At 44.9% G+C, this 25,709-nt stretch overlaps 1 protein-coding gene across 3 annotated transcripts in view; it reads right to left on the bottom strand.

Moving 5' to 3' along the window:
• The window catches only part of YLPM1 (YLP motif containing 1), an 865,271-nt gene that overhangs the window by 104,430 nt on the left and 735,132 nt on the right, over positions 1 to 25,709 (bottom strand). For 2 of the 3 annotated variants that reach the window (XM_069208482.1, XM_069208480.1), the window contains 2 exons: positions 18,862 to 18,969; positions 13,330 to 13,381 (listed from right to left, as the gene is read on the bottom strand). In XM_069208482.1, coding sequence (XP_069064583.1) covers positions 13,330 to 13,381; positions 18,862 to 18,969 — 160 coding nt within the window. The remainder of the gene's footprint in view (positions 1 to 13,329; positions 13,382 to 18,861; positions 18,970 to 25,709) is intronic. The other variant, XM_069208481.1, reaches the window with a different exon arrangement.

A 25,709-nucleotide genomic window follows, 5' to 3' on the forward strand; every position in this document is an offset into this window, starting at 1 on the left:
GATAAGCTTGCTGCTCGACCACACTACCACGAAAAAGAGCATTAGAATTACATAATTTTGCCACTATATTACCTCTAAGGGGAACCCTTGGACTCTGTGCACAATATCTCTTACTTTGAGATTTTATATACAGAGCCAACTTCCTACAACAATTTACAGCTAAAAGTTGCCAAGCTGAACTACTGGCTCTTAATTACAAATATAAAATGAATTTTGAAGGAAACCTGAATGCAAAATAATGAAACTCTGTCTGCATGTATATCACATCACTTGGACTGAGGCTTCAGGCTGCAAACAACAATTTATATGTGCTCCATTTACAATTAAGGTCTAATTGGGCAGAGGAGGAGGTTCAATCCAAACAATTTTTAAATGTGACCTTCATATAAATCTATATTATTAAAATACATTTTTGCTGATAGTCATATGCTAAAATAAACAGCTAGGAAGTATTCTCACTTTGCACACATCCTTGCATTTTTTCCAAATAGTTGAAATCTAACAAGAGATCTTTATAGCTGATGCTTTGTGCCATATACATGTAACAAGTATGTACATTAACTTTACTTACGTAATTAATAAAATGCTCTGTGCAATTTCACTAGTATGATTTGTACAATAAAACAAAATAAAAATACATAATTATTCGTGGACAGGGCTGGTTTAGATTTAACAAGCCTGAAGGTACTCAACCATGTTCATCTAGTTTCTCAGTTAAGTCCACCCACCAAGCCCCGTTTGTTTTTCAATTAAAATGTATTTCATGGTTAATTTATTTAGCTAAATGTGTTTGTTTGCTAAGAGTTTTAAAAACGCGATTAACAAGTAAGCAATGCAATAATTTAAGACAATGACAGGGCGGTGTGATTTATATTTTACTTAAAAAAATAGACCTAACCCCCATTCATTAAAAATATATATAAAACCAAATATTGTTGACAATTTATACTAATATAATGAAATCAAAAAGTGATAATCTTTGCATACAATACTGATTAAATGTACGAGCACGACAGTGATAAATCAAGAGTATATTTCAATTGTATTTAAATAACGCAGATGCTGAGAAACTCTGAAAATGACTTTGGTTAGGTTTGCAAAATGCCAATGATAAGGGTAATAAGTGCAATATGACATTCAGTTCTACATAATTTACAAATGTCACACAGTCTTAATATGATAAATCAAGACAAAAAAAGATCAGCTTGGAAATATTAAATGCACCATTCTTAACACTGAAGACTGAGGAATACTTCTTGATATTTACACAAACAAATCCAGAGAAGAACACTTAATTACATTAGTTTTGCAGTCTGACATTGTAAGGAAATACCTCCCTGGCATGGTTACCCCCTGACGTTTTGCTTTTGCTGATACTAAGTTTTGATTGAAAGTGTGCTGGTAAGGTAAGGTAAGGAATCTGCAGCTAGAGGTCTATCAGAAACACTTTCTTTGCACCCCCATAGACCACAGAGAGTTGATCTTCCACCTGGAACTCTTTGAACAATCAAGACAGAAAGCCAACGCTCTTTTTGGATCCATGTGGTGGAGTCTCTCCTCTTCCTTAGAAGGATGTCGGGGGGTGTAAAAATTAGGCAAAGTGATTAATTGCCTACATGAAAGGGAGTGACCACTATAGGCTGAAAAGATGCCCTAGTACGAAGCACCACCTTCTCAGGGTGGATAGAGATAAAAGGTGGCGTCGAAGAAAGAGCCTGAAGTTCACTCACTCTGCTGGCAGAGGTGATAGCTATGAGGAAGACTGTTTTCAAAGTAAGCAGGAGAAGTGGACAGTTTTGAAGTGGCTCGAAGGGAGCACACATCAGAAAAGTTAGAACCAGGTTCAAATCCCATTGGGGCATGATGAATGGGTATGGAGGAAACATATGGGTAAGATCCTTGAGGAATCTACCAACAATAGGAGATTTAAACAAGGAAGGTTGGCCAGGTGTAAAGAAATGGCTCCCTGTTGCAGTTACCCCCCACTTTTTGCAAGATACTGATGCTGACTTGACTGAGAAGTGTGCTGGGACCCTGCTAACCAGGCCCAAACACCAGTCTTCTTTCACCCAAAATGTACCATTGTCTCCACAACTGGCACAACCCTGGCACCCAGGTAAGTACCTTGTAACTGGTACCCCTGGTACCAAGGGCCCTGATGCCAGGGAAGGTCTCTAAGGGCTGCAGCATGTCTTATGCCACCCTAGGGACCCCTCACTCAGCACATGCACACTGCCTCACAGCTTGTGCGCGCTGGTGGGGACAAAATGACAACGTCAACATGGCACTCCCGTCAGAGTGCTATGCAACCACACACTGCCTGTGGCATAGGTAAGTCACCACTCTAGCAGGCCTTACAGCCCTAAGGCAGGGTGCACTATACCACAGGTGAGGGCATAGGTGCATGAGCACTATGCCCCTACATTGTCTAAGCAAAACCTTAGACATTGTAAGTGCAGGGTAGCCATAAGAGTATATGGTCTGGGAGTCTGTCAAAAACGAACTCCACAGCTCCATAATGGCTACACTGAATACTGGGAAGTTTGGTATCAAACTTCTCAGAATAGTAAACCCACACTGATGCCAGTGTTGGATTTATTTAAAAAAATGCACACAGAGGGCATTTTTGAGATGCCCCCTGTATTTTACCCAATTGTTCAGTGCAGGACTGACTGGTCTGTGCCAGCCTGCTGCTGAGAGACGAGTTTCTGACCCCATGTGGTGAGGGCCTTTGTGCTCTCTGGGGACAGAAACAAAAGCCTGCTCTGGGTGGAGATGCTTCACACCTCCCGCCTGCAGGAGCTGTAACACCTAGCAGTGAGCCTCAAAGGCTCAGGCTTTGTGTTACAATGCCCCAGGGCACTCCAGCTAGTGGAGATGCCGGCCCCCTGGACACAGCCCCCACTTTTGGCGGCAAGTCCAGGATAGAAAATGAGAAAAACAAGGAGGAGTCACTGGCCAGTCAGGACAGCCCCTAAGGTGTCCTGAGCTGAGGTGACTGACTTTTAGAAATCCTCCATCTTGCAGATGGAGGATTCCCTCAATTGGATTAGGGATGTGCCCCCCCTCCCCTCACGGAGGAGGCACAAAGAGGGTGTAGCCACCCTCAGGGCTAGTAGCCATTGGCTACTAACTCCCCAGACCTAAACACACCCCTAAATTCAGTATTTAGGGGATCCCCAGAACCTAGGAAACTAGATTCCTGCAACCTAAGACGAAGAGGACTGCTAAGCTGAAAAACCCTGCAGAGAAGACGGAGACACCAACTGCTTTGGCCCCAGCTCTACCGGCCTGTCTCCCCCTTCAAAAGAACTGCTCCAGCGACGCTTTCCACAGGGACCAGCGACCTCTGAAGCCTCAGAGGACTGCCCTGCATCTAGAAGGACCAAGAACTCCCGAGGACAGCGGCTCTGTTCACCAAAGACTGCAACTTTGAAACAAAGAAGCAACTTTGCAACAACTTGCGTTTCCCACCGGAAGCGTGAGACTTGACACTCTGCACCCGATGCCCCCGGCTCGACTTGTGAAGAACAAACACTTCAGGGAGGACTCCCCGGCGACTGCGAGACTGTGAGTAGCCAGAGTTGCCCCTCCTGAGCCCCCACAGCGACGCCTGCAGAGGGAATCCCGAGGCTCCCCCTGACCGCGACTGCCTGCTTCTCAGATCCCGACGCCTGGAAAAGACTCTGCACCCGCAGCCCCCAGGACCTGAAGGATCCGAACTCCAGTGCAGGAGTGACCCCCAGGAGGCCTTCTCCCTTGCTCAGGTGGTGGCTACCCCGAGGAGCCCCCCCTTGCCTGCATCGCTGAAGAGACCCCTTGGTCTCCCATTGATTTCAATTACAAGCCCGACGCTTGTTTGCACACTGCACCCGGCCGCCCCCGTGCCGCTGAGGGTGTACTTTCTGTGTGGTCTTGTGTCCCCCCCCCCCCCCCCCCCCGGTGCCCTACAAAACCCCCCTGGTCTGCCCTCCGAAGACATGGACACTTACCTGCTGGCAGACTGGAACCGGGGCACCCCCTTCTCCATTGAAGCCTATGCGTTTTGGGCACCACTTTGACCTCTGCACCTGACCGGCCCTGAGCTGCTGGTGTGGTAACTTTGGGGTTGCTCTGAACCCCCAACGGCGGGCTACCTTGGACCCAAACTTGAACCCCGTAGGTGGTTTACTTACCTGCAAAAACTAACAAACTCTTACTCCCCCCCGGTACTGTTGAAAATTGCACTGTCTAGTTTTAAAATAGCTATATGTGATTTATGTGAAAACTGTATATGCTATTTTGCTAATTCAAGGATCCTAAAGTACCTACCTGCAATACCTTTCATTTGAAGTATTACATGTAAATCTTGAACCTGTGGTTCTTAAAATAAACTAAGAAAATATATTTTTCTATACAAAAACCTATTGGCCTGGAATTGTCTCTAAGTTTGTGTTCATCATTTATTGCTTGTGTATGTACAACAAATGCTTAACACTACTCCTTTGATAAGCCTACTGCTCGACCACACTACCACAAAATAGAGCATTAGAATTATCTCTTTTTGCCACTATCTTACCTCTAAGGGGAACCCTTGGACTCTGTGCATACTATTCCTTACTTTGAAATAGTGCATACAGAGCCAACTTCCTACACCAGGCAATCTGAGGAAGGCCGAAATAGCAGACATATAACCCTTGAGGGTGACCGAAGCATAGCCCTGCTGGGACAGAGAAATAACAAAGAAAAGAACCTCAGAGAGAGGGGCAGAGAAGGGGATCAGACTTGTCTGTACACCATGCCACAAATTTGTTCCAACAACAGGAGTATCCTGTTTTGGTGGAGGGACGCCTGACTGCCAAGATAACATTAAAGACTTTGGATGGAAGGTCAAAAGCTGTCTACTAGACAGGTTCGGGTGGAGAACTGGCCCCTGCTGCTGCGTCAGAAGATCCTTCTAAAGGAGCAGTTTGATCAGAGGATCGATGGCCATGTTCAAGAGCTCAGGATACCATACTCTTTGTGCCCAGTTTGGAGCCACACGAATAACTTGGGCCCGTCTTTCTTTATCTTCTTGAGAACTCTGGACATTAGCGGTATTAGCGGAAAGGAGGCCTGAATTCCACTCAACACGAAAAGTGTCATCGAGTGAGTGCTGCCTTGGAAATTCCAACGCCCAAAACAGCTGATATTGCGTAGTCTCTGCAGAGGCAAACAGATCTAAACAAGGTTCTCACCACTGCTGAAAGAGACTTTGCCCCACCTCCAGATGGAGACGCCATTTGTGATCGATCAGGCATGGACGGCTGAGTTTGTCCGTTCTGTCGTTCAGAGAACCTGCCAGATGTTGAGCCACCAGGTATATGCCTTATTTTCCAGCCATGTCCAGAAGTGCTTGTTGCAGTACCAGATAGTGGTGGTGTTGTCCATGAACAAGGAAGAGAAGAGAAGGAATGCCTTCACACCTAGCCGGATCGCCCTGAGCGCCAAAAGACTAATATTGACGCTGGACTCTGCACGAGACCAGGCGCTTCTGATCTCTCTCCCCATGCGGTCACCCCATCCCAGGGGTGACTCATCTGTCACTACTGTCAGATCTGGATGGGGAAGGGCCAGGGTATCTGCCTCTGAGCCAATCGCGGTTCAAAAGCCATCACTGCAGATCTTGCGCAGTTCATTGCAAGATCTGAACCATGTCAGAGATTCCCCTGATGCTGCATCCACTGTAATATCAGGTGCCATTGCAGCAAAGGCTGCATATGCCACCTGGGAGGTGTCACCAGTAGGATGCAGGAGACCATGAGGCCCAGCAGTCTCAGAGCAATTCTCACTGAAATCCAGGATAGAGGCGGAAACATCGGTATCATAGCCTGAATATCCTGGACTCGCCATTCGGGAGGATAGAACCAAAACTGCACTGTATCCAGAACAGCTCAGATGAGCATCTGAGAGGGAGTCAGCTGTGACTTTGGCATGTTATAGTGAACCCCAGTGAATGTAGGAGGCCCACCAAAGTCTGGAGGTGGGAGACGACAGCCTGGGGCGAGCTCACCATCAACAGCCTGTCGTCGAGGTAGGAGAAGACAAACTCTTAAACCTGTGCAAATGAGCTGGGACCACTGCCATCACTTTGGTGTGGGCGCTGGTAAGGCCAAATGGGAGCAGGGTAAATTGAAAATGCTTGTGACCTACCACGGACGGCACGTAATGTCTATGGGGAAGCAGGACAGGAATATGGAATAGGTGTCCTGCAAGTCCAATGCTACCATCCAGTCTCCTGGGTGCAGGGCAGAGAGGACCTGAGCTAGAGTGAGCACTTTGAACTTCTCCTTTCTGAGGAAGAGATTGAGGGACTAAAGGTGTAGGATGAGGCTGAGGCCCTTGTCCTTCTTGGGCAACAGAAAGTAGCAGGAATAATAACCACTACCTACTTCTGGCACTGGGACTCCCTCTTTGGCTCCCTTGGCCAAGACTGCCTTAACCTCCTCATAGAGAAGTGCCACGGGGATCCTCTGTCATCCGTTGGATGGAGGGTGGCATGGATGGAGGGGTAAGTCTCGAAAGGGAGGGAGTTGCACCTTCAGACAATTTGTAAAACTCACCTGTCTGAAGTCATGGACCACCAGCAGGGCAGGTGATGGTGAATCCTGCCGCCGACTGCTCTCTGGCGGGGAAGCGTCGGATCAAGAAGTTTTGGAGGCTGCCACTGAGCGAGGTGGGTGACTCACTAGACCGCTTTCTCCCTGATCCACGCAGACGCTGGATCCCACGTCGCTGGCCATGCAGAGGCTGGGGCAGCATACGCGGCATGGTGGCTGGTGTGAAACGGACATGGCTGGGCACCCTTTCCATAACCACGAGAGCGGCAAAAAGCATACGGAGTGGAGCGAGGGGCAGCTGCCAGGCCTAGGGACCAGGCCCTAGTCCAGGACTACTAAAATCGCTCAGTGCCGAGTCTGCTTTGTCTCTGAAGAGACGGGTGCCGTCAAAGGGCATGTCCCATCAGTGTGGATTGGACATTCCCTGAAAAGCCAGAAGTCCTTAACCAAGGCCACCAACAAAACAACCAATCTGCCTAGAGAATCAGTTGTATCCAGCCCACATCTGATCGTGAACTTAGCTGAGTCTCTCCTGTCAGCAACAGCTTGGGCAAAAATGACCCGGGCCTCCTCTGGGACCTGCGGCAGCACTTGTGCAACCGTGTCCCATAAAGTACAGGTGTATTGGCCCAAAAGGCGTGCGGTCTTCATAGACCGCAATACCAGACTGGAGGAAGAAAAGCTTTTTCACAAGGTGATCCAGTCTCTTGGATTCCCTATCTGAGGGGTGGGGGTGCAGGGAAGGTGGGGGGGGCAAGGGAGGAAGGAAATGCACCATGGGAGGTTGAGGTTTGGATGACCAAGCTCTTGGGGGTAGGATGTTGGGTCAGAAACGCCAGGTTGTTAGGCACAGGCCTATGGCGGTGGGCTGTTCCCCATTTCACAGGAGCCCCTGTGCTGGGTTTGGACCAGGTCCCCACCGGGGTATCAGCGAGGGCTTCATTAAATGGCAAAAGGGGTTCTGATGTGGAAGCCCCAGTCTGAAGCATCTCTGTCAGGTTAGTCCTGACAGCCACCAAAGGCAGCACGAGGTCCAAGACCTCGGCCGCTCTCTGCACCACCATGGAATAAGATGTCCTATCCTCCGTAGCCACAGTAGGGGGTGTAGGAAGCTGTCCTGGTGTGTGGTGGACATCTATGGTGTTGGCACCTTATAACAGGTCCAAGCAACCCCTATTAGTGAATGTAGGCAGGGTCTAGGAAATCAGGCCTCTCTATAGGTAGCTGTGGATGAGCAGCCAAGACTTATCTAGGAGACATGCAAAGCTTATGCAATACCACAATTGTCACAGTAACGTATCTCACATGAAAGGAAACACAGTGTTACAAAAATAAAGGTACGGTATTATATTAATACAACACTAGATTACTTCTAGGCAGTCCCCCAACACGAGGTAAGAACTACCTCAACCATGTTCAGACTTGTTTTTAGTGCAATGTGGTAGTATGGTCATTCATAACTGAAAATACCTGGTCACCCTCCCACCCCAAGTCCAAGACAATAAAAATACTCTCTGCAGCACACCAGAACGTGAGCCAGAATTGTAAAGCAGATACCATGCCAATTGGCTGACAGGAACAAAATAAATGCACATGTGGCATTCAAAGGAGGAAGATCTCCTCCAAACGTTAGTGTCATCCTCCGAGCCTCCAATCATGTGCCGAGTCTTTGCTGAGAATGTAGACGGATGGTAAATATTCGTGTGGTTTTCCCATATGCAAACATTGTTCAAAGGTATTTGCTCCCATGAAGAGCAGTATCTTTGCCCAGCTGCTTCCTGTATGCAAACATTTTTTGAGCATTTTCAAAGTTAAACAGTAGCTGTAGACATCGCTTGGCAATTCATTCTTATCAGTCATAACGGGTGGGGTGGTGCATTCTAAATCGACTGATGTGAGCCCCCGTATAGGTCTTTATCTAGAAGACACTCATTGCTCATCTGTAACAGCAGCAAAGTAGTTTGAAACACTTCTATTAGCATACAGTACTCGGCAAAACAGGCCTGTAATGTATGGCCTTTAGTGTGAGAGAGATCCAAGACAGGTGCAAAGTAAATGGACTGCTTGACTCCTCTGATGATCGCTGCATTATCGCTACATACTTAATATGTATAACATGGGATAAAGCCCTGGATATTTCCTTTCTGTAAATGCAATATAATTGACACCATTCTACAAATGTTGTTTGTAAGTTTCTTAAAGAGCCATTCACATTTACCAATCACAAAAACAAGGTTTTGCAGACACGAAAGAAATGCATTGGGTGCCCCGTTTTTTACCTTGTGGCAGGGAGGTGACAGACCCATGTTTATTCAATTTTAGTTTTGCGTTTAAGGTGACAATGTTATTGTTGCAGTAAGAAAACATTTAACTGAATTTATGGAATGAGGTTAAAGTAGTTCTTTGCAACAGGGCATAAATAGGATATGCAATTCTAACAATGTAACCAGACATGCACTAGATGCACTTAAGTTGCGCTCCATAGAGAATCACTCTACGAATTCCATTTTTCCCACAGCAGGAGCAAAACCGAGTTTGACGCAATACTGAATGAGTTACGGTTTAAAATCTTTATGAATAATGTATCTATATTACATAACCATTAATCCTCACAACCACTTCAGAATACATGAGCTCCTCATTAAGTAAGTAGATCATGGACAGTAGTTTGTCTTGGTAGGTCTTGAGGTTATATGTTTCCAAGTTGCAAGGCAAAACTCCAGCTTGCTCCCAAAAGGTATGGTGGCTAAATGATGTAGTCACAATGTGCTACTGGTTCTAGCCATTTCCTCTGCCATTAAAAGGTTTGTGTGCGCCTGCTGCCAATAGGTGGATCTCTGATAGTCTATCTGCTGCAGTTGTGAATAACTTTGATGGCTGATTAAGGAGTACCCCTATGCTCTTCTCTGGCTATCTGCCCCTTTTCTAAACATTTCCGTTAGAGCATGAACTTAGCCTGGTTGCCAGCTTTTCATCCTTTTGAAGGGTCAACCACTGTTTCACAAAATATTTGCTCACCACAAAAAACATGGATTAGGTTAGCCTACACTTCAACCGCAAATCTGAAATCCCTTACATTGTCCGACATGGTGCCAGTAGTTACCTGTCTTCTTGCTGTATCTGTAGACTCAATGAATGATTTTAGGTACGTCTCGATGGTTTTACCCTCCAACATTATTGCCTTTGTTGTTTTATATCCCTCAGGCAGAAGCCGTAGGAGCTCGTAAACCTCCTCCAATTAATAGCCACATCTACTAAAAACAAGCTCTAAAATGAGATATTCTTTACAGTGCAGTTATAGCTGTTTCCATTTTTGTTTTTAAGTTGTGTCAATTATTTTGTTTTCGTGGCCTGTGGTCAGCCAAACACAGAAGCTGGATTTCATAACTTTTCCTTCAAGTGGCTAAAATGAGCGACTGTCTCCAAGTGTCCTGATATACACATTGTTCTGTGCTGATGCACTAGATTTTTCTCTGCACTGTGTTCCCATGTCTTGCTATATAGCTTTCTGCAAAGCAGAGTAGTTGCTGCAGACTACCAACCCAGACTTAGTTACAGCTCCTAGACTGTCAGTCATGGGACCAAAAAGGCCTGCTGTGATTTATTCAACTCACATTGTTAGGGCACAATCCACTTTGCAGTCCTCTGTACTCAGGAGAAAGCTACCATATTGTCCTCAGTTTAGTGCACTGTAATATTATTTGAAAATCTATACTTCTCTGTGGTCTCCAAAAAATACACTTGTTAAGAATGCATAATGGAATGGAACAAGAGAAAGTCGCAATCCGAGTGTGCTGAAAAAAATGACATCGCTGAAGACAATATGTTAATACTGTGATATATGTTATATATTATTATTATTATTATTATAATAAACAAATTATGGCCAACAGACAATTTGTGCTTCAATACGTACACGTTAGTCTTCTATAAGCAAGGATTATGAGCACACATTCTTTCCAAGTGCAAGTGTAAAACAAAATATATCATGCGGACTGGAAAGGTCATCATAAAAACAATTGATTAAAAATCGTTTGCTGTGATTTTTTAGTTGTGTGGCTCAATTGTTCCTTTTCTACTGTAGGGACGGAGGTTTGTATGATAAGAGTCAACGTGAACCCGGTGAGCAGAGATCAGATGAGCAGGTGCTTTGGTGTCATTGGCTCCAACATTTGTAATACAATAAAATGTCTGATCATGTTGCTATTAAGGACTGATTCTACTATTGTAATGACTCTAGTAAAAAAAAAAAAGTATCTAAATGTTTTAAAGAAATTACTTGCCATTACTATATACGTTAGTTTGCCTACAGTGATTCTGAGCATTTTTTATCGTTTTTAGCTAGCAACGTAAAGTGTCACTGGATCTCAAAATCACTGGGAGCAATGAACCTTTAATAAGTGAAACTTACTGGATGTGGCACAACGAGCAAGTCCTGGGCCGCAGTACAATACGCATCACACTCGCTGCAATACAACCTGTATGTTTTAGGAGATGCCGATAAACACATACCATCAACAAAATAACACGTTTCTTATGGTATGCAATGCAAACATTAAAATGTAAAAGGCAAAATGAAAAAAAAAATGTGCTGCAGAGAAGAGGGGGAAGCACAGATATTACTGACATGCTATCAACCTCTGCCCGGCCACCTGAGCAAGATTCCAGCAGTCAACATGACTGCATCCCTCTCGGGCCGCTCTCTGCTCTGTCATCCACTGACTGTGGTCCGCTCAACCACAGGCATTCGGGCATTCAAACATTCTGATGACATTACCAGTGCTGCCAAATGGCTGCACTGTGAGCATCTCCCAAACACTCACAGCTCGAATCCTTAGCAGACCACGTCAAACATTCACTAGGTTAGCACAACGCACAGCAGAGTTCTCGCTTTTTGTATTAGCTACTCAAAGTGTAGCATGGCAACTTCATTTATCAAGTATATTTTGCGTGGCACCGGATGTCGACGACTGCAAATTAGATCCTGGCTGGGTCAGCTGAAACTCTAGGTAAGCAATGTCGTGAGGGAAATATAATTGAGTAAGGAAAAAAAAAAAAGGACGGAGAAAGGAAAAATGTTAGAAGTTTCACTCGTTTTGCTGAGCGGAAAACCCACAACTCAGCTTTCTGCTTACAATTAAGATAACAAGCAGACAGAGTTAACCATGAAAAGAAAAATGTGAATCAAAAGTGTGTTTTATATATATAATGCAAAGTTGCATAACGTTCTTACCAAAAAAATGTGAGGTTTTGTTCATTTTTAGGACGGGTATTTAAAATGACATTCAGGTGTAGTCCTGAGTGAGTGAAATTCATAATGTGTTTTATCACAGATGAAACACCCTTGCAAACAGGACTAATACAGAAAGTCAGGGTTGAATACACAAAAAAACATGGGCTCCGACAACCTGGGCTTCAATGCAACATATATATATATCACACGTTCTGCATGTTTTTATTTGTGGTACATCACACAATTATTCCAGTAAACGAAGATTAAGCTGGAATTTTCACACACAATTGAAATTTTTCTAACAATGTAAGTGATTCCTCTCCGCCTGAATCTTTCACAATTCAAATGTTACTGAAAAAAGGCAGCTGCCATGTACACCGTATAAAAAGACAACAGTATGCATGCAGCAGCGCACTGTCTGCGTGACCACTGCTAGGTATGGACATCATTAGTAAGAGGAATGCAGCATTGCTTTAAATGCTTTCTAAAGTGGTAGTGTCAAAAGCTTAATTTAAGAAATGTTTATAAAGTTATGGAATTCGTTTCCAACATGCATAAAACAGAGCGCAGGCACCTACAACACGATCATGTCTTCATTCATGCTTACATGATGGACACTGTAAGCACACCTATCGAGAGATGGGTTCTACTTACCAATCAAGGGTAGGCATCTTATCAAAGGGGACAGAGTCAGGCCCATTGTATCCAAGTCGAGAAGAACCCAGGCCATCCATAGATAGAATGTACCGAAGAAGCACAGACAGAACCACAGCAACTCGTGCTTAGGTAAATAAGGTTTCTGTTCTGTGATACAGAGACAAGGAAATCAGAAGCTGAAGCCCGCATCCCATTGGAAACTGGCACAGCTTCAATCATCAGTTTTAAAAGGGTAGACCAAGCATGAGAAAGTATTGAGGAATTGTCTGCTTAAAAAAAATGAACTCAAGATACAAAAGAAAGGGGTCTTGTAGAAAACACAACAATGTTCTAGGGATTTCTCTTCCTTGTTGTGGAAGGGGATAGGTGCATGTGCTAGTCTCTCCCTTCACTGCAGTTTCCACTGCCACAGAAGCCCTGCCCTCGATAGTTTCAAGTATTTACTTATGCATAGATTCTCTGTGCAACAATGGAAGCAGCAACATTACCACTCCTTCCGAAGCTGCCAGAAACAGAGCAGCAAAGTGGGTCTTTGCAAATCATTATTATGGACAAGACACAAGCAAACTTGGCACGCTTAAAAAAAAAAAAAAAAAAAAAACCTGGAATGGTAATTTACAAAATTCTAATTTTACTATGCACTGTGATTACATACTTTGTCAACAGTCGTTTGCTTTGTGAATCTGCAGGTTTACAGCCGGCTGCAAACAGTTACCACTACTTGCCACTGAACCAGAGAAGCCTACTTTTCAAATCAGCACTACAAAAACACAGGAAGCGCAGGAGACCAACTCAGAATGTGTAAAGTGAAAAACAGATACAAATGCAAACATTTAAGAGGATAAAAAAGGGTACACCCACCTAGTTTTGCCTCAGAAGTGTCCATCTCCCACTTGCTTTTCGGAAGGTTACCCTAAATATCACACAGAAAGAAGCTTGAAGGGTTAGAGAGAACATACAAACAGCATTACTGAGCGGACACTACTTTTGACATAATATGAATAATAGCCACGTCCCATCGACACCATTAGCAGACAGTTCCAGTATGCAGAGAACTTGTGATATTACACCAAACTATATCTTCTGCTCTCAAGTGCACTGGACTAAGAACAGTTTTAAAAGAGAACGGATGGGCCAAATGGTACTGTTGTATGAAGTATAAAGCACACTAATAGTCCACTTCATTAGAAGGGGCATCAGCAGTATAAGGCTTTGCATATCCAACGGTTTCTCGAATCTAGTAGGCTGTAACAGTGTCAGTATTAGAGGCACTTCATCACATGAGCAAAAGTGCTTCATAAAAATTGGAAATACCGACAGCAAACGCAAAATTTGGAGACTGAATTCATAAGAACCTATAATACCAGCTTTCAATAGCATAAGTTAATGTGTTTTCTCTTCTTCTGTATGACTAAAGATCAATCAAGGCAACGTAGGGGGGGGTTCAAATGCCAATGACCTCTGCATTTCTAGACCCAAAAGCACTGTACTTCTGAAATAGACATTAGGGTTCACGGCGGAATTCTTCAAAAGATAAGCCTTGCTCCTGCAGGAAGATCCTTCCACTGGATGAGGTAAAGTGAATGACTCATACCTCAATAGAAGCATGGAGCATGGAGCATGAAAGAACCACTTGAAGTCTACCTTCCCAGAGTTGGCCTGTGGGGCCTGGTCCCATTCATACTGGCAACTGAAGCAACTACCGTAAACCAGACAAGACGCACAGCCTCCATATATCATGCTGTGTTCGCTGCCGTGCTGCTAAATAGCCAAATCTGAGGGACTGTCTGCAAAAGATTCCGGGATATGCACATCCTACGTGAAATGAACATGTCTAGCCCATTTTAATCACGTTTTAACAATTTCCCATAGAATGATAAAACAGAACCCAAATCGGAGTATAAGATCATGCAAAAGCTGTCAAATAGAATGAAAATGTGATAGTGAGAATGGTGTGGGGATCTCTATAGACCAGGAGGAACAGCGAACATGCTTAGGCAAGCATGAGAAGGAAAAGTGAGTTACCTGTAAGAACAGTTCACCAGAGAAGGAATCCTCTCGAGATTAATGAACATTACAGGATTTCCCTGCTACCAGGCAAGACCTTGGAAAATGATTTTTAATTCTTTACATTTCAGAGTATGCAGGTGAGGTACCCAGAATCATAAGCACAAGTGCAAGATGGGCATCTTTTTATTTTTTCAACTTCCTTTTGCAACTCTCATCTAGTACAAAGGGTAAATAGAAAGATCTATTGCAGTCTGTGGAAAATACACCTAATGGAGCAGTACTGTTACTCGAAGGTAAATTCCTTCCCAAGCGAGGGGTTCTCCACAGACTAATAAGCTTTAGAAAATAATTCATAACAACACCCTTCCTCTTTAGTTGTAGAGCGCATAAAATAAATTTGAGACAAAACTTATCTAATTGTGTATTACGTCTTGTGTTGGAAAAAAGGTAGAAAAGCCTACAAAAACATAAGCATGGACAATCACCTCCCAGGGAACATTCCCTAATAGTGCAGGGGCAACAGTCTTGCACAAGGAGCTCTTGGACTTGCTTGCGAGGTTCTACCAGCCTTCTCATGCTATTAGACACAAACACAATTGCCTCTAATACCGGAATTCTTTTGTTGTTTCTATTTAACTCTCAGTTCATTGCGTCTTTGGAGCATTTCAGCAGAAACAAAGATTTGAAAAATATGTTGGTAGGTTGAGGGGGATGTTGACAAGAAGTGGAGACACCAACATACAGCTATCCTGAACGTCTCTCAATGTAAAAGGCTCACAAACCAGTCGAAAGCTTTCTGGCTTTAAAATATTCATGCAGGCCTCTAATACATACATACATGGTTCCGTGGAAGGGGGCCAAAGGAGTCAGGCTGGTTGACAGGTGAAATTGTAAGATGTGATGGGAATTATTCCTTCACTTCTCAGGGAGTGGTCCGATTCGAGAGCAAACTGGACTTCATGAGAAAAGGAAAATAAAATCTATCAGACCTTGTAAAAAATATAGTGGTCTAGTCAACAATGGAATAATGAAGGTGATGGTAAAAGCTGCTGTCCTTAAATATGTGAATTACTGCACCGATGAGAATAGGTCGAAGAAACATTACAGAAAGTCAAGACCCAGTCAATCAAAGTGACTGCCAAGCCTCAGTATGTAAAATGGGCATTTTTTGGTAAACAAGCGCTCTGTACAGGTTCCCATGGTGTGTCACCATGCCCTGTTCTTTCTATCCAATACTTTCCCCTTCGTACTTCGGCCACAGCTTTCCTTTGCCTATTTTGTTCAAAGCCATTTTCAAGTCGCAGATTACGATTTTTGTGATTAAATGCCTTTACTGCTAAATAACAATGTTGTAGCATGAAGCAAAACAACGTTTTCCCTTCAAAACCTCTCACCAAGTAACCGTCCTTGACAGTTTTCGAATCCTCAAGATCATGTCATAACTTTGTGAAAACTTTGCCATAACTAAACAGTATATAGAGTAATCTAATTTCAGAATCATCTGAAGGGCTTTTGTCCTGGAAAGCAACGGCAATGCAGGTATGTAACAACTCTGTAATTATGCATTTAAGAACAAGCTGTACGCAGATTACGAATGGGAGGAGTAGCTTGGACTTTGAAACCGATCATGTGACCTTCCTCTCAACCAGGACCTCGATGACGCAGAGCTGCATGACAGAATGCCATTAGCTTGAGGGAGTGCTCGCTCAAAGGCTTGGGGATCATCGCGTGACAGTTGGAGCATGACTTTGTGTCATGGTTGCGCTCGAGGCACCACAGCCAAACAAGGTGCAGGTCAGTCACCAACATTGGCTGGTGATAGGCGCCACAGGGCTTGATACTGGCCTTCCTAATGGACATCCTGCAACACTAGGAGGTAATCTCAAAAGTTTCGACAAAAAGCTCAGTCAAAAAGTGACTGCACAGGGTAGCTCTTCCCGAATCTGCGCTGGCTGGCGCAGAAAGAAATGAGCTGATGTCAGCATGCCTGTGTGTCACCTATATAGATGACACGGACATTTCCGGCGTGGACAATGTCGCCGACGCACGCGGAGAGCTGATCACCACCACCTACCGGAGCGCAGGGGTGCTGCTCGCAAAAAATCTTCTGGATCTAGTCTGACGCCTGGGATAATTCTAAGGTAAAGCTACAAGTCTCTATCAGATTCACCAATACACTAGGAGGAACCTAAGGCGCATAAGCACTGTGGTCCATACAGATCTGTCAAGTGTGTTCAGGTTAGAAATGCAGTGTAAACAGCACTTCAAAAGTAAGGAGATTCTATAGTGCTTATATCAGAGTATCTTACATTTTACTGTTGCCACTGGTCACATCTTTAGTTCTGATTCTACCAATAAAATGGGAGTACTCAAAAGTATCAGGTTCAGAATCCTTGTATTATGCACGGTTAAAGTGATTTTCTACTTTTACAATGCCCTATACTAAGCAAAATCAAAATACTGATAACTCAAGCTAATTGTTCATTATGAAACCCAAGGCCATTGGCGCTTGCATCTGCTTTCTTTCCACTGAAAGGATATTGTAAATTTTCATGAAGGAGATGATGTGGTCGGAAAAGGTTTACCTGTATGCAGAAGAGTTAGGCTTCCATTTTACTTCCCAACACAACGTCATGCCATCAGGAACTTTTAGTGATCCTGCGCACCGAAGATGCCGACATTCAAACTGCAGTGAAACCCTGATCACCATTAATTGTTATCCTGACACAATTATGACCCTGAAGGTAGGGTGCGAGAGGTGCAGTACTCTCATCGACATGTGCCAGATAGAAGAACACTATTTTTAGTCCAACCCAAGTGGCTTATCAGAAGAAACAGGTTTGTTAGTGTTGTTTCGTCATATGGAGTCTTTCAATAAGTTTCAAGTTCCAATGCACGGTGGTCTTAGTGCTGTATTTTTGGCATGACCCACAACATATTCAGATGGCAGGTACAAAAGGCACATAAAATGCCAGTTAGTTGCTAACATCTTTGCATCAAACAACTTGAAACCAAGAACATTAGCTACATCAAACTGCCAGTCAAGTTTCATGTTTAACGAATGTCATTTTCTGTGAAATGATGTTTCAGAAACCTGGAGTAAAAAGGAAAACATTTTGGGGGCGTAAAAATGTTATTATAAAATATCCTTTTAATCATCTTTGGTCCAGCCTGGTGGCAAGGGATGTTTCTAAAGCTCATTTCTCTGGGGAGGACCCCTTAATAAGGAATGTGCGGGGAAAGAGGTGAGTAAGAGGTGTGTGCTGGCCTGGGAGTTGAGAAACACGCTGGAGCTTACAAAAGCAAACCGAGGAGGTGAGAATGAACAGGTGCAAGACATGCAAGCGGAAGTTTGCATGGGACAGACTGAAATGGACAAAGTACGTGAGAAGCATGCATGGAGAAAAATAGACACTATTGGTTACAAAGATAAATGTTAAAGCGAGATTAAAGTAAAACAACGAGAATGATGACAGAGCTGGAGGTATAAGCACGAGAGACATACTAAGTTTAACCAATACAATCAAGTTTTCTTTTCAATGCAAATAGTTACTTTGCTACAATGTACAAACCTCAGATATAAGCTTGGAATTTTGTGTCCTTTAAAAGTTTAACTGCAACCACGAAAGTCAAACTGGCGAATTTCACTTTTATAACAGTTCAATATGCAGATTAGAAAGCTGTACCTTTTCCGGTAAACTATAGTGATCACGTCCCATTAATCGAATATTGGCTAAGGCTGTAGTTCGCCCTGTAGATGTGCATAAAACTGTATGCAGCATTATATTAAAAAATAATGAAACAATAGCTCATATTTCAAAAGCCTTGTGGAGGCAAACAAGTGTGAAAAAAGGCTCTAATTTTGAACAATAATTGCAACAACTCACATTACTTAGAGTGAACCCTCCATGACAGCTCCCTTATAATAACCCATGGATTAGGGTATCTTCGAAACTTACAACATACCTTACTGTAAATCCACAAGCTAGCAGAATAGTAAACAATACAAGTGAAATCCAGATTTTTTTTTTCACAGTCATAAAAAGTAATTTAGCAAATGACAACATATGAACATTGTCCTCAAAAACATTGGAAACCTAATTATTCTACATACCTCCATCTCTTGCTGTGCTCTGACCTTGAAGGATTACAAAATTTACAGTTTGCAGGAGATATGCAACGTCGGGCTTGTTGGCACTGCTGGATGAAAAAATAAGCTCCACCTAATATGCAGAGCATTCAATAACAATCCTCACACTATATAATATAATAGATGGCTGCCTTAGTTGCATATTGTGCTCTCTACATGGACAACATAAAATTATAAGATATTAAAATCCCATCCAGCTTTTTTTTCGCTCCCAGATCATTTGCAGTACTGACATATGTTGACCGGTCTCCTACCAGCTCGCTTTCCTCTTCTTCAGGCGGCTCTTTCTTCTCCTCTTCCATGGGTGGCTCCACACTGGGCTCGGAGTCTTCCATCTCCACCTAACGGCAGAGGATTATGGATATGCTCAATAGCAACGTCTATTGCCTTGAAAGCGGAGTACACACTCACAGTTAAGCACACAATTTTTCAGTTAGGTAACAGAGGTTTATCACAGAATCAAACACAAGTCCACTAGCAAGAGATGTGCTCCCATTCCTTTATTCTTCTAGAGGTTAAACTTGCCACCCAATCACCAACTGAATAACAAACAGCAAGAAACGCAGGCAAGTTCATATGTGACAAAAAAGCCAGAAAGCCTAGCTGCTTGGGAAGCACAACCGCTAACAAACGTCAAACCCAAAGGATTTAGTGACAGTAGCACCCGAAGAAGGCCATAATTAGCTGTTACAGATAATGTGCTGCCAAACCACAGGTAATGCAGACAAGTAGGCTAAGAGCCATCAACTTGGAGGGACCAAGTGACGTTTGAAAAAAGTGACCAGATTAGACAGCAGAGAAGAAACTAGAAAGAAGGAAGCAAGACAGCACGCAATTGTATATTTCAAAGCTTTCGCAGGAAGGCAAATACAGGCAAAATGCCTATTTTGGCACGAGCCTGAATTCGTGGGGGAAGAAGAAAGTTGCTCTTGGGAAAAGCGAGGCAGCCAAAGGAAGAAATAAGAGGGAGAGACCAGAGGGCCCATGAATGAGAACAAGAACTGACTGGACAACCAATCATTAATCAGGAAACTAGATGAGATACCTGTGGCAACAGTGATAGAACAAAATCAGTCAGTCAGTATTTTTTTTTTATTTTTTTTTAACATTGTGCAATTGAAACCATTACACAAGCGAAAAAACATGATTATTAAAATCCACAAAAAGAAAAAATACAACTAATCACAAACAGCCCTAATGCTAATAGCAAAAGCCAGTTTTAAAATATACACGAGCTTCAGGGAGAAAATTATACGATTATGGGTTATTGCTGGTTTGTTTGTTAACTGGTTGTGCGCCCATGTCAGATGTTCTCAATTTCTGAAAGCTGCCTCCCAAGTTTGTCTAAAAATGTTACCAGTCTGCAACTAAGCTGTACATCTTTCAGATAGATTCTTGCCGTCCACTGTAATGTTTTTGCAGAAGCATGTCAGATGGATCAGTGTTTCTGGGACTAACCGGCAGAGCCAGCAGACACCTGATATATTGCTTTGTTTCTACCTGGGGAGGTGGGCGTACATTGGAAGACAACCCATGCAATATTTCATGAGGGCTGTTTTGATCCGTGGATTAACTGCTATGCTAGAACAGAAGCGTATAATTTACTGCTGTAAAAAAAATTGGCGAATAAGAAGACAAAGGTAAAACTGACATTTTCACTAGGGTCACTTGGACAATTATGGTTGGGGGAGAGAACACCATCTATTTAACAACAAGTTCACTTTTTTCTATCAAAGGTTTACAATCTAGAACATATAATTAATTGAGGTCCTCTGTGACGAAAATTCCGAAATATCTTTTCGGGTCATCAGCTTTCCAAACCTTAGTTGTCCCAGGAAGAGTATTGTGTGAGCAATTAAATAGTAAAGATTTGGTGTTCTGATTGAACTTTAAAACCCACTGTGGCCGAAAAATTCACAATCTGAACCAATGCACAGGAAAGAAAATGTCACTTACCCTGTAAGCATTTGTCTGCAGTGTGTAGGGATGCAGATTCACAAGCTCTGCATACTCCTACCATTGGACTTTGACATTCGAAGGATGTTTTTCTATGAAGAAAGGCTTTGCATTCACAGGATGCATTGTGACTCCACCATTAGTTGTCAATCTGCATGGTATAGGAAAGTTCCCCGTTTGGACATGGACCACCCCTACTTTTTGCTCACTGGTACTGAAGTTATTCGACTGAGATACACAGGGGCCCTGCTAAACAGGTCACCAGTACCAGTACTCTTTGCCTAAAAAACAGGCAACAATGTGTACATTGGTACACACTCCTCTACCATTGTTAGTCCCTAGTAGAGGGTACTCCTGCTACAAAGGTCCTTGGTAGTGAAGAGGGTCCTAAGGGTTGCAGCACACATTTCCAAACTCCGGCATATCTAGATGATATTGCTGTCTTTAGCTCTACTTGGAAGGGATTGCCTGATCCACCTGGGGAAGGTCCTTCAAGCTCTAAAAAGGGTAGGCCTCACTAACAAGGCAAGCAAGTGCCAGATAGGGCAGGACCAGGCTGTATGCTTGGGCCACCTTGTAGATGGAGGTCAAGTTCAACCACTGCAAGCCCAGATTCAGACAATCCTGGACTGGGAGGCTACAAAAACCAAGACTCCAGGCAGGGCATTCTTTGGCTTGACTGCATACTACAGGAGGTTTGTGAAAGGATATGGCACCATTGTGGTCCCTCTCACAGAACTGACCTCCAAGAAAATGCCAACGAAAGTAAACTGGACAGTGAGGTGTCAAAAGACCGTTGACACCTTGAAAGAAGCAATGTGTTCAGTGTAGGAAGCTGGCCTGCAGTGTGGTGAGCACTTATACCAGATCCAGGGATCCTCTATTACTGAAATGTAGGCAGTGTCTAGGAAGTCAGGGCTTTTCAGAGGTTGTTGTGGATGAGCAGCCACTACAGCCATGCAGCAACTTATCACACATGAAAGAACCACACAGTGTTACAAAAATAAAGGTAGAATGCAAGATACAGTCCCCCACCCAAGGATGTAGAGTTTTTGGAGGGGAGCTGGAGGAAGTAGGGACCCCAAGAGGTGAGTACCTGAGTGACCCCCAGCGACCAGGATAGCAAAGGTTAAGTTCCTTGTTTTCCCAAGGACTAACAGGCGGACTTAGAAAAAGAATTGCATGAGAAAAATACCAGACAGGAGGAACCCAAAGGTGGATTCCGGTAGAAGAGGACCTGCAAAAAAAAAAAAAAAAAAAGGGACAAAGTCCACGATAGAGTGCCCAGTGGGGGCAGGAGCCACTAATAACCCTCCTGTGGATGCAGAACCCGGTAGACGGGGAAGGAAGACGGCCAGTTGTGGAGTCCAGGAGCTGAACAGAAGTCCCACGTCGATTGTCGGGTCGCAGATGGTCAGTGGTGCAGAAGAACCACCAAAAAGAAAGAGGAAACAGAAGAGTTCCAAGGCTGAAGAGGACCATCAAGGCCAAGGGAAGACGACTCTTGGAAGGGAGTCCAAGGTGAACCTCAGCAGTCAGTAGAGCCAACAGAAGCAGTTGCAACCCCCACAGGCAAACCACTGGCAGCATGCACAGTAAGTTGCGGTGAGGCCCAGTCAGCACATCTGAAGAGGAGTCCCACGTAGCTGGAGCAGCAGAGAAAAGACTCTGCTTGGCAGGAAGAAGTGCTGGGGGCGATGGCTACACAGAACCTCAAGATCCCTTGGAGCAGGAGCAAACAAGTCTTAGTAGCTGCAAGAGTCACAGTGTACAGGGGTACTGTCCTGCAAGGAGAGACAAGGGCTTACTGTCTCCCAAGTTCCAATTCAGGATCTAAGCAGTTCTGGAGGAGAGCAGAACCATGCAGCCAGCCGCCATTGCAGTTGGTACCTGCAGATGCAGGGGAATGAACTCCACTCCAAGGGAGATTCCTTCTTGCTTCTTGGTGCAGGCCGAAGTCTCTCCGACCTCCGAGGATGCACAGCCAGGGAAGTGTTACAGTTGCTGGAAGGAGCCAGAGAAACAATGTTGCAAAGCAGAGTTGTTGCTGGAGTTGCAGATTGCTGGTCCCTAAGGAGTCCAGTTGCAGTGGCCAGAAGATCAAGTAAACGATGCAGGAGTCCTGCTGGAATCACGCCGAATCTGGGGACCAACCCACAAGGGAGTCCCTAAATATCCCTAAAAGGGGGTTTGGTCACTTAGTAAGGTGACCACCTATCAGGAGGGGCCTGTGACGTCACCTGCATGACCTGGCCACTCAGATGCTCCCAGGGGCCTCTGCACACCTTGGTTTCAAGATGGCAGAATCGAGTGGCTACCTGGAGAAGCTCTGGGTACCACACCTAGAGTTGTGATGGACAGGGGAGTGGTCACTTCCCTTTCCTTTGTCCAGTTTTGCACCAGAGCGGGGGCCGGGGGTTCCTGGGCTGGTGCAAACCGGTTTATAGCAAACCAGAGGCCTGGAGAGGCTACCCCTCCCAAACCTTATAACACCTATATCCAAGCAATAGGGTGTTGCCTCCCTCTCCCACAGGAATTCCTTTGTTCAGCCTTCTCTGCAGGAGCTGGTCAAGCAGCAGGACAGCAGAAACCTGTCTGAGGAATGGCAGCAGCACGGGCTGCCAGGAATACCTCAGAAGACAGGTAGTAGCAATACTGGGGGTCCTCTAAGGAGCCCCCAGAGAGCATGGGATCATATAACCAATACTGGCACAGTAATGGTGTATACTCGACAAGTTTGATACCAAACATTCCCACATTCGGAGTTACCATGTGTAGCTGGATAGAGGTAGTGACTGACTTGTGTCAGGGACTCTGGTAAAATGACTTCCCGGCACTTACCAAGTCCAGTGCAATGGAACTGGAGTTTGTAGGGGCACCCCTGCAGGAGTGCCCTCATACACCAGGACCTCCTGGACCCTGCCCTCTGGGCTAGGAGAGCCTACCATAGGGATGATATACAGTGACCTGGTGTGGTGACCTGTGGTGAAGGGGTGTGTAGGAAGTTGGCTCTGTATGTGCTATTTCAAAGTAAGGAATAGCATGCACAGAGTCCAAGGGTTCCCCTTAGAGGTAAAATAGTGGTAAAAAGAGATAATACTAATGCTCTATTTTGTGGTAGTGTGGTCGAGCAGTAGGCTTATCCAAGGAGTAGTGTTAAGCATTTGTTGTACATACACATAGACAATAAATGAGGTACACACACTCAGAGACAAATCCAGCCAATAGGTTTTTGTATAGAAAAATATCTTTTCTTAGTTTATTTTAAGAACCACAGGTTCAAATTCTACATGTAATATCTCATTTGAAAGGTATTGCAGGTAAGTACTTTAGGAACTTTAAATCATAAAAATTGCATGTATACTGTTCAAGTTATTGACAAATAGCTGTTTTAAAAGTGGACACTTAGTGCAATTTTCACAGTTCCTAGGGGAGGTAAGTTTTTGTTAGTTTTACCAGGTAAGTAAGACACTTACAGGGTTCAGTTCTTGGTCCAAGGTAGCCCACCGTTGGGGGTTCAGAGCAACCCCAAAGTCACCACACCAGCAGCTCAGGGCCGGTCAGGTGCAGAGTTCAAAGTGGTGCCCAAAACACATAGGCTAGAATGGAGAGAAGGGGGTGCCCCGGTTCCGGTCTGCTTGCAGGTAAGTACCCGCGTCTTCGGGGGGCAGACCAGGGGGGTTTTGTAGGGCACCGGGGGGGACACAAGTCCACACAGAAATTTCACCCTCAGCAGCGCGGGGGCGGCCGGGTGCAGTGTAGAAACAGGCGTCGGGTTCGCAATGTTAGTCTATGAGAGATCTCGGGATCTCTTCAGCGCTGCAGGCAGGCAAGGGGGGGGTTCCTCGGGGAAACCTCCACTTGGGCAAGGGAGAGGGACTCCTGGGGGTCACTTCTCCAGTGAAAGTCCGGTCCTTCAGGTCCTGGGGGCTGCGGGTGCAGGGTCTCTCCCAGGCGTCGGGACTTTAGGTTCAAAGAGTCGCGGTCAGGGGAAGCCTCGGGATTCCCTCTGCAGGCGGCGCTGTGGGGGCTCAGGGGGGACAGGTTTTGGTACTCACAGTATCAGAGTAGTCCTGGGGTCCCTCCTGAGGTGTTGGATCGCCACCAGCCGAGTCGGGGTCGCCGGGTGCAGTGTTGCAAGTCTCACGCTTCTTGCGGGGAGCTTGCAGGGTTCTTTAAAGCTGCTGGAAACAAAGTTGCAGCTTTTCTTGGAGCAGGTCCGCTGTCCTCGGGAGTTTCTTGTCTTTTCGAAGCAGGGGCAGTCCTCAGAGGATGTCGAGGTCGCTGGTCCCTTTGGAAGGCGTCGCTGGAGCAGGATCTTTGGAAGGCAGGAGACAGGCCGGTGAGTTTCTGGAGCCAAGGCAGTTGTCGTCTTCTGGTCTTCCGCTGCAGGGGTTTTCAGCTGGGCAGTCCTTCTTCTTGTAGTTGCAGGAATCTAATTTTCTAGGGTTCAGGGTAGCCCTTAAATACTAATTTTAAGGGCGTGTTTTAGGTCTGGGGGGTTAGTAGCCAATGGCTACTAGCCCTGAGGGTGGGTACACCCTCTTTGTGCCTCCCCCCAAGGGGAGGGGGTCACAATCCTAACCCTATTGGGGGAATCCTCCATCTGCAAGATGGAGGATTTCTAAAAGTTAGAGTCACCTCAGCTCGGGACACCTTAGGGGCTGTCCTGACTGGCCAGTGACTCCTCCCTGTTTTTCTCATTATCTTCTCCGGCCTTGCCGCCAAAAGTGGGGCCTGGCCGGAGGGGGCGGGCAACTCCACTAGCTGGAGTGTCCTGCTGGGTTGGCACAAAGGAGGTGAGCCTTTGAGGCTCACCGCCAGGTGTGACAATTCCTGCCTGGGAGAGGTGTTAGCATCTCCACCCAGTGCAGGCTTTGTTACTGGCCTCAGAGTGACAAAGGCACTCTTCCCCATGGGGCCAGCAACATGTCTCGGTTTGTGGCAGGCTGCTAAAACTAGTCAGCCTACACAGATAGTCGGTTAAGTTTCAGGGGGCACCTCTAAGGTGCCCTCTGTGGTGTATTTTACAATAAAATGTACACTGGCATCAGTGTGCATTTATTGTGCTGAGAAGTTTGATACCAAACTTCCCAGTTTTCAGTGTAGCCATTATGGTGCTGTG

This window comes from Pleurodeles waltl, chromosome 9 (assembly GCF_031143425.1).
Source record: "Pleurodeles waltl isolate 20211129_DDA chromosome 9, aPleWal1.hap1.20221129, whole genome shotgun sequence".
Lineage (NCBI taxonomy): Eukaryota > Metazoa > Chordata > Amphibia > Caudata > Salamandridae > Pleurodeles > Pleurodeles waltl.